The 11,802-nt window shown below is 35.4% G+C and overlaps 3 protein-coding genes across 4 annotated transcripts; 2 read left to right on the forward strand and 1 right to left on the reverse strand.

The window, feature by feature from the left end:
- Nucleotides 1-392: 392 nt before the first annotated feature.
- On the forward strand, nucleotides 393-2,206 carry LOC108224796 (uncharacterized). 2 transcript variants are annotated; one of them, XM_017399518.2, is made up of 2 exons: nucleotides 393-578; nucleotides 1,191-2,206. In XM_017399518.2, exon 2 carries the CDS (start codon nucleotides 1,213-1,215, stop codon nucleotides 1,903-1,905), a length of 693 nt encoding a protein of 230 aa, XP_017255007.1. In that variant the 5' UTR covers nucleotides 393-578; nucleotides 1,191-1,212; the 3' UTR covers nucleotides 1,906-2,206. The 2 variants fall into 2 exon arrangements, with proteins under 2 accessions (XP_017255007.1, XP_017255008.1); XM_017399519.2 differs by lacking the exon at nucleotides 393-578 and adding an exon at nucleotides 613-635.
- Nucleotides 2,207-4,599: 2,393 nt separating this feature from the next.
- Nucleotides 4,600-5,589, reverse strand: LOC108226043 (NAC domain-containing protein 68). Its single transcript, XM_017400998.1, has one exon. It carries the CDS (start codon nucleotides 5,587-5,589, stop codon nucleotides 4,600-4,602), a length of 990 nt encoding a protein of 329 aa, XP_017256487.1.
- A 461-nt stretch (nucleotides 5,590-6,050) lies between these two features.
- Nucleotides 6,051-11,637, forward strand: LOC108224523 (cytochrome c biogenesis protein CCS1, chloroplastic). Its single transcript, XM_017399171.2, has 8 exons — nucleotides 6,051-6,532; nucleotides 8,929-9,148; nucleotides 9,241-9,352; nucleotides 9,802-10,074; nucleotides 10,177-10,445; nucleotides 10,562-10,718; nucleotides 10,834-10,917; nucleotides 11,191-11,637. The coding sequence occupies exons 1-8, from the start codon at nucleotides 6,115-6,117 to the stop codon at nucleotides 11,323-11,325; spliced, it is 1,668 nt and encodes a 555-aa protein (XP_017254660.1). The 5' UTR covers nucleotides 6,051-6,114; the 3' UTR covers nucleotides 11,326-11,637.
- The last annotated feature ends 165 nt before the right edge of the window (nucleotides 11,638-11,802 follow it).

Here is an 11,802-nt window from a genome sequence, read left to right on the forward strand (position 1 = left end):
TAGTTTCTTCCGGTTACTTTTTGATACTGAATTTTTTTTTCAGAAGCACTTAAATACTGAAATGTTCTTTTGATTTGGACAAAGATGCTAACTTATTTTGGAACAAGTAATGGGCAATAGTTTTAGTTCCCAAAATTTAAACACTGAATTATAAAACAACAATAAAGGATGAAATATTGAGGTTGAAAGGTTAATTAAATGGAAAGTATAATTTAATGCACATTTGATTTAATTCTAAGTAATTTACAGTAAAAAAATATAATAATTAACACATAATAATCAGGTTAAAGGCAGGAAGCCGCCTAATAACAACAATACGCAAGCAAAACATAAGCACTTAAGTTTGAAGTGAAGTTGATTTAATTCAAGTTGTTGCAATGAATTATAAGCTACGGCCCCTGACACCAGCCGTGCACGTTGCCCCTGCTAGTTTAATCATCTTTCTTTTTAACGATGACTAAATAGGAATAAAACATAAAAATACTAGTAAACTTTATCTGCCCTTGTATTTGTTTCTTAAACTAATTCCCGTAGATTTCCCTCACGATTTTTCCAACGTGCTCCCTCCATTTTCTCAGGTCTCTCTCTCTCCCTCTCTCTCTCTCTCAATAGGCAAAGATATTGTAAGCTTGTGGGTGTGTTTTCTTCTGCCTTGCATTTATATAATAATTTAGATCTGCTTCACTCTAGTTTCTCTACTCTTTCTTTCAACTCTCAAATTTCTTTAAAACCCCATCTCGCAACTCTACTTGTTTGCCAAATTTTATAGTTGATGTATCTGTATCTGTATGTATTGATGTTGTGAATTTTGTGTGGTTCAAGATGAACAATTTGTTGTTACTTTGTGTGGCTTAATTTGGCCCATCAACCAAGATTCTTTCTTGGTGTTTCTTTATATGTTTATTTCTCAAACTCCAGCTGTACATGTCTGGTCTACTTAGTTTATTGTTAGATTTAGTATTGAGATTCCATACTATGATATTTAGATGATCCCCAAATCTGCATCAAGGTTATGTCCATGATTATGTTAGTGGTATTTGCTTAATTGGCAGTGATGTGGTTTATTTTCTCCAGTGGATTTAATTGTTTCTACGAGTTCCGATCTCATTAAATTCATAGAAAAACATATAATTTCATTGTGGTTGTCTTGTTATAGAAGAAGTAGTTGATCTCTGATGTGTGGATAACAGGAATTTGGGAGTTGCCGAGGGTATGGATGTGGGTAGTGCATTTGAGAACTTGATGGATCCCTCTTGTTCAAGTGATACGAAGCCGGAAATGGGTGTTTTTGAGTGCAATATCTGCTTTGAATTAGCTCAAGATCCGACGGTGACTCTCTGCGGTCATCTTTACTGTTGGCCCTGTCTTTATCGGTGGCTGCATGTTCATTCGGTTTCACCCCAGTGCCCGGTTTGTAAGGCACTTATTCAGGAGGAGAAGTTGGTTCCAATATATGGGCGGGGAAAGCTAAGTTCTGAGCTTAGTATGAGATCGGTACCTGGAGATGTTATCCCCAATCGCCCTACAGGGCAGAGACCTCAAACTGCTCCTGCTCCTGCTCCATTTACAAACTTTCTTCGACAACAAGAAGAATTTAATTCAGTCGGGGAATTTATGCCAATGGGAACCCCTAGGTTCGGCAATTTAACAATCTCTGCTCTTTTTGGCGCCATCCCATCATTATTTAACCTCCAAGTGCATGGATTTCATGATGCTACTATCTATGGAGCTACTACCGGTGTCCCTTATTTGTTCTCTACTTCATTTCATGGCGGATATGCTCATGGTTTTTATCAACATTCAGCTCAACAACAGGTTACAAAATCTTTATTGAAGATCTGTTTCTTGTTTCTTGGTCTTCTCATGATCCTTCGACTAATTTCATTCTCACTGTCCTATTCCTGAAGTTAAATCAATTTTAAGGAATGTTAGTTAAGCTTATGTATATGCTAGCTTGATTAACCTCCAAGTGTTGGCCTGGAAGGCGGAAGCAGTTGCACTATATATCTTTCCAGCGCTTTCAGAGGTTAATTCTATAGGTGATCCACATCAGCATCTGCCAGTATCTCCTTCTCTTTCCCAATTAAATAGTTTGTAGCTTAATATTGAAGTCTCATATCTGTCATTACGGATATATATTATGATCAAATTGTGTGGTGCCATACATGGCTAATAATGATAGATGAATGGATTCCACTTCCCTGTATGCAAAATTGCAAACTGAGTAATATTGTTACCTGTTCTTGCTAATAAGGTTCCTGCGATTTTTTGGGTGTGCCTCTTTTAATTTGTGTGCATCTCCTTTCCTTGAAGTAAAGATGGCTAATAATGTTACAATTATATTATATGTGATCACTTTAAAAAGTGAGTAATATACAGTAACAACTTCTGGGTAAAAGTAAGTTCACTTCTTCCTTTCCTTGAACTAAGCCAAGTCTTTAAAATCCAAAGAAGAATGGTTTATGGTGCGGTTCCTAAACAATTACATGTCTGCAACTGCACGCCCACAGAATACAGATGTCGTATGCATGTTATTAGTAGAAAAATCGCAGTGGAAAAAATCATGTTATTAGTAGGAAAATTGCAGTAAATAATGATGTTAAATGTTGGGACTTGGGAGTAAATATTTGGTTTTATAATATAATAAAAAAATCAGAATTTCTATTTGTAAAGTATCATAGGTTACGGTTTTTATATTCCCTCCGTCTCATAAATTTTTATATAATTCTTTTATTGACATGTATTTTAAGATTTTTATAAATTATATTTTTACATTTTATTTTTTAAAATTAAAATTTTATTTAAATTATATTTATAAAAATCTTCGAATACAAAAGATACCAAGCTCTCTATTCCAAGATTGTACCATCTGGGACTGGGACCGTCAGAGTATAATCTATTATCTACTGTATAAGTCAAATGATAAACAATTACTTGAAATTATCCCGTCGTAATGTTAAATATTTTAAAGAAAGTTAAGAATCAAATGTCACATCAAACTTTCTTGAAAATTCAGCTCTTTACTAAAGTAAAAACAAATACTGCATTAAACCTCTTTTTATAAATCGAACTCATAATTTTATTTTAGGTATTAATTTTATGGTGTTTTCTCTGCTTTTTCTTTTTCTATAAAAATAAATACTTATTTTGAAAAAAAAAATCAGGAAAGAATACCCTAAATAAGTACCCCCACTTGTTGTACAGTGAGGAAGGACGAAGGGTCACTGCTATAGGCTATTCCAGCGCAAAAAAAAAAAAAGAGGTTAATTTGAACAAACATCAAACAACACAAGGAAGCAATCTATTATGGCATATTGAGCCAGGGGCAAAGAGAAGAACAAAGCCTTCTTTCTTGGTCATCCTTGAATGGAGCTTTTTCCAGAATTTCAGATAACATGCATGCAACTTCAGCTTCATGAGACTGAACAATATCACTGGTTTCTGAAAATCTTGTTATAGGACACTCAGACAAACCTTTTCAAGGGATCATGATGGTCAGTGGTGTCCCTGTAGAATCAGCATAGTGACTATGGGGATTTCAAGGAAATTATCTTGAAACTGCTCAGACAAACCTTTTCTATCCAGAACATAATTTAGAGAAATGCTCAGAGTCTGGGCTGATAGAATAGATATTTGCTTTAACAACCTGGTTAGTACTCTGTGTGCCTAGATATATGATTGTCATATAATTGGTTACCCTTACACTGTCTACTGGAGCTGATAACTCATCAATACCAGCTGGGCAGCTTCAAATTATGGCAACAATAAGACATACAAGGTCATGCAACGAGCTCGATCTGGCAGCCGATTAGGTACTCACAGGCAGCAGATCCATCTCAAGTCCAATCACAGATCATTCCATTTGCAGCGAAGATCAGCTCACCACTCACCTAAGCTATTTGCACATTTAGTCTGGAGTCCTAGAAGAAGATGCCATAAGCAAATTCCCATAATTTTAAACCTTCATAACAACTGATACAAGTATTAGCAATTACACTAACTCACTAAGAACAGACAAGATTAAGGTAAAAGATATGTTCCTGGGACTGTCAACATAGTCTCCCCGAGTACCTACTGCAGTCTCATACTTAGTTCATCACAGGAGGAGCAAGGTTTAAAGAACTCCGTGATGAGGAATAACCAATTGTCATCTCAGTGCCCTTGATTGAAAAACAGTATATCAACTCTCCTAGTCCATATATATTCAAGTAAATACAAGTTATTGGTCTCTAATTATCTTGCAACATACGGACGAAGACATAATAATCATAACCCTTATAACTGCATTTAAGACGACCAATAAACAGCTTATAAGACACTCAATGATGAACACAAAACAATATCTGAACAATATTCATAATGCACTGCAACATTGAACGGCATTTAGGAACATAATTCATATATTAAATCATGCAAACAAATTCAGTTTGCAGAGTGAATGAGAAAAGAAGGGAACAAAAAATAGTAGTTATCCTATCTATGGAAAATATCCTTCCTATATACTCAGTGTAAAGATTTCGTTTCAATTGGAATTTGGTTATTCACCATCTACGAGGATCCCCGCTAAAAGCGCCCAACTCATAAACTAGCTAAAAGCGATCAGAAACACAACTTCTTAGGTTGACATGAACTATCCCTTTCTTCCAATTTTCTTTTCCCAGGCATGTGGATAGCTCTGTCATCAAGAATCTCCTCTTCTGCAGTGGAATCAAGAAGCTGCATCAACTCAGGCACGTCGAAAGAATCCATGTCAAAAGAGTCCAGACCGGGCTCATCACAGCGTAGGCCATCTTTACAGAGACCCCCACCAAACCAATCCGAGCCCTGAACAACATTTTTATCAACAGCAGCCATTGATCCTTCACCGTTACCAACCCTACCATCCATCCCCACCAAACCCTCTGGACTCAAACTCGTAATTTCCTCACCAACATCACAATTCACCACAATCACACCCTTCGTCGAACCAACGCTTCCCTGAAGATTCTTCATGTTCTCTGTTTTCTTCTGGGCTTTACAGGCCTTAGGAGTAGAATCAGTTTTCTGACTAGCCAACTTGACAATAGCCCTCCTGGAAGAATCAAAACTGATTTGGCAAAGAACAAGATCATCACCACCCAAGCCCTCATTAACCCCCCACAAAGAATACTCATGCATCTTAAAATACACCGCCTTGTCAGGATCAACAGGAACACTCACATCATTAATCACAAAAACCAACATTCTCTTCCCCCCAATCACATTACCAAAACCATCCTTGATCGGCTTCCGCGGCGTCTTCTGCTTCCACGTACCGCACCCCGCCTTTTTATTGGTATTAAATCTTGATCGAGATCGAACAGGAGCAGTACTAGAAATCTTGGATAAGGACGTGAAGACATAAACAGAGTGGTCGATCCAGGAATCAGAATCGTTAATATCGAACAAGTCCCAGGGAGTAGAATTAGAGCCGTAGAGTTGAATATCATCTTTGATAACATTGCTGCATGGGAGTTGTTGACCCAGAACTTTAGGCTTTAGATAGTAAGTTATGAGTGCATCGTCACTGGGCTTGAACTTAAAACCAGGAGGGAGATTCAGGTTCGCCATTGTCGTCGTCTCTCCCGCAAAGATAAATAGAAATGATGTAATGTGTGTGTTTGGGAGAGGAATGAAATTTAGTAAGAGTTGTGATGTTCTTGGAAGGGGAGTGTTTATATAGGCTTCGGATTAATCTAACGGTAATACTTACTTCCCGAGCCGTGGCCAAACGGTGGCCGGTCGGGTTGGTCACGAATCATGATAAAAAAATAATTTGGACAAATTCAGCCCATTAAATATGAATTTGGGTTGAAATTTTTCGTGTCGGGAAAGTCATTTTCAGATTAAATACAAGTAACTCATAACCGAAAATAAATATAAAATTTATTAATCTTAGATAATAGATATTAATATAAACAATATAATTATTATAATAATATAATTTCATTTTGGAAACCATGGTTTTTGGAAACCATGTTAAATATTGTACATATATTCTATTTTAGGGATAATAAAATATCTTTGGCTACTAATATCTTTGCGGATATAACCTGTCTGGCTCAGAACTCAAAGATAGAGGAGCTCCATTCAGCTATGGAAACTCTAGCTCTCAACAATACAAACACTGCTTTGTATCTATCATCAAGACCACAAACCCATCTCATCAATTCTCCATTCTTTCCGTACATTCATAGAAAATATGGTCTCTGCAATCGTAAAAACTTAAACTTTTGTACGCTTAAACTTTCTTGTAAGCTCACTAAAACCTCTCAAGATTCTGTGAACACCAAGAATTTGCCTATAAAAATTGTGGGTCCTGCTGATAAGGCCCCATTGTTATCGGAGAAGGGCAGTGCAACGTCAGAGAGTAATTCTCAGAGCAAGCCTGGCCGGAAAAAGGCCACCGGAAAAATGTTGGTGAAGAGATACTCGAAAAAGGTTCTGTCTGTTTTGTCTAATCTGTCTTTGGCTATTGGGGAAATGTTTGCTATTGCTGGCTTAATGGCTATAGGTATGTGTCATTTTGTTTCTTGTATATTGGATTTGGGTTATGAATTTGTGGTGATGTTTTAAGTGATTGTTCATTTAATGTGTAACTATGAATAATATTCTAAAATTACCCCCTTCTTATTTCTCGTTTCTGATTAGGCTCCTTCTGCTATATATTTAAAGTAATATGATGAAAGGGGGTTGACATAAGATAAATTATACTAACATATAAAGTTTCTGAGTATGTGTGAGATTTTCGAAAGAGACCTCTAAAATGGGATGGAGGGAGTAGTTATTTAGAGTATGTTCGGATTCAGATTCTTTGTGCATCTCCAAATTTGCCGCACCGCTGGCCCTGGGTGTTATGTTCTCCATATTAAGCTTCACACTCTATGTCATGATGTTGAGTAAGATACATAAGCATATCTATACGGATTGATTGCATTGTGATTTATGTAACATGGAGTGCTCGATTTGGAATTTAGCTGCTGAATATAGCTTCATAGTATTGTTTTTTTTTTTTTTTTTTGACAGAAGCTTCATAGTATTGTTGAATACTTGCATAAGAAAATAAATATTATGTATTTAGATGATTTAATATCTTTAGTTGATATATGTCCTAATAGTCAGATTTACAGATATAATCAGTTAAATTTCCTATTAGGTGAGAAAGTACTTTACTGTCAAAGTATGAACATATTAGTAATCTGTACAGTAGCATAACAGCATTCAGCCCTAGATTTTAACTCTAAAATGCTAATGTTTGCTGCGAAAAACACACATATTAAGACCAGTGTTCTAAAAGTCGGCGATTAATCGGGATTAATCGCCGATTAATCGCTGTTCGGTCGGTCACCGTCTCGATTAAGCGTCAATCGGTGAAAAAATCGTTTTTTCTGAAAATCGGGATTAATCGGTCAAAAGTCGGGATTAATCGGAAAAAGTCGGTCAAAAATCGGTGAATTTGAAAAAATTAAAAATAAAAAGTAAAAAAATCTTAAAATTCTAAAATTTAATTTTAAATAAAACAAAAGGCACGGAAATGACAAAACACATAAATTAAAGTTGTTTTATTACCTTTCACTCTTTCAATATTAACTTTAAACTATAATTACATAAATTTGCAATATCTTCCTTCGCAGATTCAATCAAATTCATGTTTATATATGAGATGACTGGACTTGTATATGTATATAAAGGCATGTTTTGTGTTATAAAAAATCATTAATCTTTTGATTTTATATGACTATAAATTTATACTATATATAATTATATTAATATATTATTTAAAAAATAATATTAAATTGATTACGATTAATGATCCGATTAATCACTCCGATTAATCTCCGATTATCCGATTAATCGCTAGACGGTCCCTTCACCGACTAAGTCCGATTCCCGCTTTTTACAACACTGATTAAGACAAATTAAATTTTGTAAGTTGTTTCCATGCATACCCTTATTTATTACATTAAATGCTAAACTATAAGTGTATACTCCCTCTGTTTTAAAATATAAGTCGTTTGACTTTTTTGCACTCGTTTCTAAGTCTTTTGACCGTATGTTAAAAATCAATTTTTTTGAAATTTTCTTCTTTTGAATAAAAATATATGATTGATATTATTATTCAAAAAAAGAAAATTTCAAAAATATTGATTTCAAGCATGCGGTCAAAAGACTTAAAAGTACGTGCAAAAAAGTCAAGCGACCTATACAGGGAGTATATTTGTTGTAAAGTCAAACATTGGAACTAACAATCAAGGGGTAAATATGAAAAAGATGTGTAAATATGCATTGGAACAAGAATGAGACAACTATTCAGGGACAATTTTTTTTTATAGGATCTTTTTTCTCATTTATTGTAGTTATGGCTTTTGCTTCTTTTTTTTGTTTTCTGATAATTAGTAAAGAACATAAAGAAAGAAGTGGACAACTTATTATTCGAGCAATGTAGATGGAAGTAGAATATACATGTCACATGGAAGTAGTATATACATGTAACATAGCACAAAGCAACCCTCATGGCCTGTACAACACCAATGGCATCTGGCAAACCAAAGAATTGAACAAGTTTCATTCTTGGATGGGGTAAAAAGTAGTACTTGGACCAATGCAGAGATAAGTTATTATCATGAAATAAATCTTACCACCTGTTGTAAGGGTATGTGAAATAAGTCAGGTCTTCGATTGAAGAATCGACGGCCAAATCTTCAAACGTAGGTGACTAAAGAGTAAAGAGTACCATCAGGGTAACACTCTTCCCGATTGCTGAGAGTTTTTTCACCGGAAAGTACATTAGATAGAGCAAAGTTACATTCTCTAAACAAATTCTTGAACATTTTAAATCCATTTAAAACACATGAATCACTTTTGTGTAATGTGTTGATAGGGAATCTGAAATTATCTCTGAATCTGCAGGAACATTCATTGATCAAGGTGAGGCTCCAGGTTATTATTTTCAAAAGTATCCCGAGGAGAACCCTATATTTGGGTTTGTATCGTGGCGATGGATTCTCCCCCTTGGCTTTGACCACATGTTCACCTCTCCAATTTTCCTCGGAACTTTGGCTCTACTTGGAGTATCTCTTATGGCATGCACATCTACAACCCAAATCCCCATCGTTAAGGTAGCAAGAAGGTCTGGCTTGATTCTAGAATTTTGTAACCTTTACTGCAAGAAGGTGAATGAAGTTGATTCTCTGTATTGATCAACTAAACTTTCTCCTGCAGGTGGTCTTTTGTGCATTCGCCTGATACAATTAAAAAGCAGGAATTTTCCGACACTCTGCCCAGTGCCTCACTTCAAGATTTAGGTGTCATATTGATGGGGGCTGGATATGAGGTCACTGTTTACTTTGAGAACCTAGTTTTAATTTATCTCTTTCACTTATCCATGCAGTTTTTTCGCACTTAAAATTCAGGAAGACTGCCAATCCCAACATTTTTCATAAGATTCTCAAAGAAATTATTATATATTTGCTGCAACTCATTCTCCTAAATCCCGACTTTAACAATTTGTTCATTACAGAATGTCATATAGATCAAGTGAAATATAATTTGATTTTAAAAGGTTTAATTTTTGAATAGGGCTGTACTTTCTTTAACTTTTAATGTGTTGGGATAAAGCCAGTAAGAATTAATTTATGCAGCGATACCGGTATGGAATCTGTCTTTGTTTTAATTAATGCTTCAAAGAATAAAATGTTATGTTCTGCTTGTTATACAAGAATTATGTACTTCAAAGACCATTCTGATTTTTAAATTTAATCGTGCTTTGCGTTTATTATATAGGTATTCCTAAAAGGGCCATCTTTATATGCTTTTAAGGGTCTGGCTGGAAGGTTTGCTCCAATTGGAGTACATATTGCATTATTATTAATAATGGCCGGTGGAACCCTCAGCGCAGCAGGGAGCTTTAGAGGATCTGTAACAGTTCCTCAGGGTTTAAACTTTGTGGTTGGAGATGTTCTGGAACCAATTGGATTTCTATCTACTCCTTCAGAAGCTTTTAGTACCGAGGTTCATGTAAACAAGTTCTACATGGAATATTATGATAGTGGAGAGGTATGCAGTCCCGAAGGGACTGTCGTGACCTTTTTATTCCTATGCATGGGGTTTGTTCTATTTATATATTTACTCTTTTCTCACAAGTCATTAATGTTCCAGGTCTCCCAGTATTACACTGATCTTTCACTATATAACCTTGAGGGTAAGGAGGTGCTGAGGAAAACAATTAAAGTTAATGATCCTCTAAGGTATGGCGGGATCACTATTTACCAGACAGATTGGAGCATTTCTGCACTACAAGTACTCAAAGATGATGAGGGCCCTTTCAACTTGGCTATGGCACCTCTGCAAATGAATGGAGGTGACAAGAAGCTCTATGGAACTATTTTACCTGTTGGAAATGTTGATTCTCCGAACGTTAAGGGAATGTATGCATACATAAGACCTTGTCTATGAGTTTTAGTTTATTTACAATGTTCATATTCATTTCTATGCAGTTAATTTTTCTCCTCATTCTAAACATATTCCCATTTTCTGAAAATAGATCAATGCTTGCTCGTGATCTCCAATCAGTTGTCCTTTATGATCAAGAAGGCAAATTTGCAGGAATTCGACGACCAAGCTCTAAGCTTCCAATTGAGATTGATGGGTCAAAAATTGTAGTAGTAGATGCAATAGGTAGCAGTGGCCTGAACTTGAAGGTAAGGAACATGACAAGTCCATCAGAAAACACCGCAGTAGATATTACAGTTATCTGTTATAGATTGTCTTTCTGTCCCCTTTCTCTCAGCTGATGAAAAATTAATTATATAACAGACTGACCCAGGAGTACCGGTTGTCTATGCTGGATTCGGATTTCTAATGCTCACAACTTGCATCAGTTTTTTATCTCATTCACAGGTCAAATATCTTATCTTATCTTCTTTTTTTTTTTTTAATTCGTGTGTCCTCTGCATATTAGCCTAATATTTAGAAGTAAACATATATATTTTTTGTCAAGGTTAATAACATTGTCAAGTTGTTTCTATTGATTTTTTTGTTGTTATTAAGTATTAATAAGTTCATTCCTGTTGTCAGCTCCCCCTACTTTAGATTTTTATAAATGCACTTTGAGGCTTTCCTTATGAATCTGTTATGTGTTCATCAATTTTCTCTGCTCTTGAATCAATAAAGGTATGGGCATTACAAGATGGGACGTCGGTGGTTGTCGGGGGCAAGACTAATCGAGCAAAGACCGAATTTCCGGATGCAATTAATCGCTTACTCGATCAAGTGCCAGAGATAGTTGCATCTTCACAGCCTAAGTAACGAGATACTAGTTAACCGGTGAGCCTCAGGAAGGGCATACTGCACTTTCTATTAGAGAAGAATGATAAAGATATAAGCAAAACACCATTATCGAAGATTTGATAAGCAAGAGCAACAGAAGAAACAAGAGACAAGTAAGCTTGCCTATGATCCGAAAGTGGGACCACATATCCTTGTTGATTTTTAGTATAGAGTATCTAATAGGTTATATGGTTTTTCCACGTGAGCTTTATTAAGTTGTACTGTACATATTGTTGTAAAGAATCACAGATAACGAATTCGGAAATAAATTATACACAAATATTATTAAAATGGGTATAAAGTTGCTCCTCATATATGGATGATTAAGAACAGTTCAATCAAATTGTTCACATGTACTCCGTTTAATTTTGCTTCTGATCTATACTTGATACACTTAAAAATCTAAATATCTAGGTTTTGTCTTTTGACATAACATTTATCTTCCGGTTGCAACAG

This window comes from Daucus carota, chromosome 6, assembly GCF_001625215.2.
Source record: "Daucus carota subsp. sativus chromosome 6, DH1 v3.0, whole genome shotgun sequence".
Lineage (NCBI taxonomy): Eukaryota > Viridiplantae > Streptophyta > Magnoliopsida > Apiales > Apiaceae > Daucus > Daucus carota.

Coding starts and splice junctions, on each gene's coding strand:
- LOC108224796 (XM_017399518.2), top strand. CDS start 1,213: ATGGATGTGGGTAGTGCATTTGAGAACTTGATGGATCCCTCTTGTTCA.
- LOC108226043 (XM_017400998.1), bottom strand. CDS start 5,589: ATGGCGAACCTGAATCTCCCTCCTGGTTTTAAGTTCAAGCCCAGTGAC.
- LOC108224523 (XM_017399171.2), top strand. CDS start 6,115: ATGGAAACTCTAGCTCTCAACAATACAAACACTGCTTTGTATCTATCA. Junction 10,075..10,176: donor AATATTATGATAGTGGAGAG/GTATGCAGTCCC, acceptor TTAATGTTCCAG/GTCTCCCAGTATTACACTGA. Junction 10,719..10,833: donor GCAGTGGCCTGAACTTGAAG/GTAAGGAACATG, acceptor ATTATATAACAG/ACTGACCCAGGAGTACCGGT.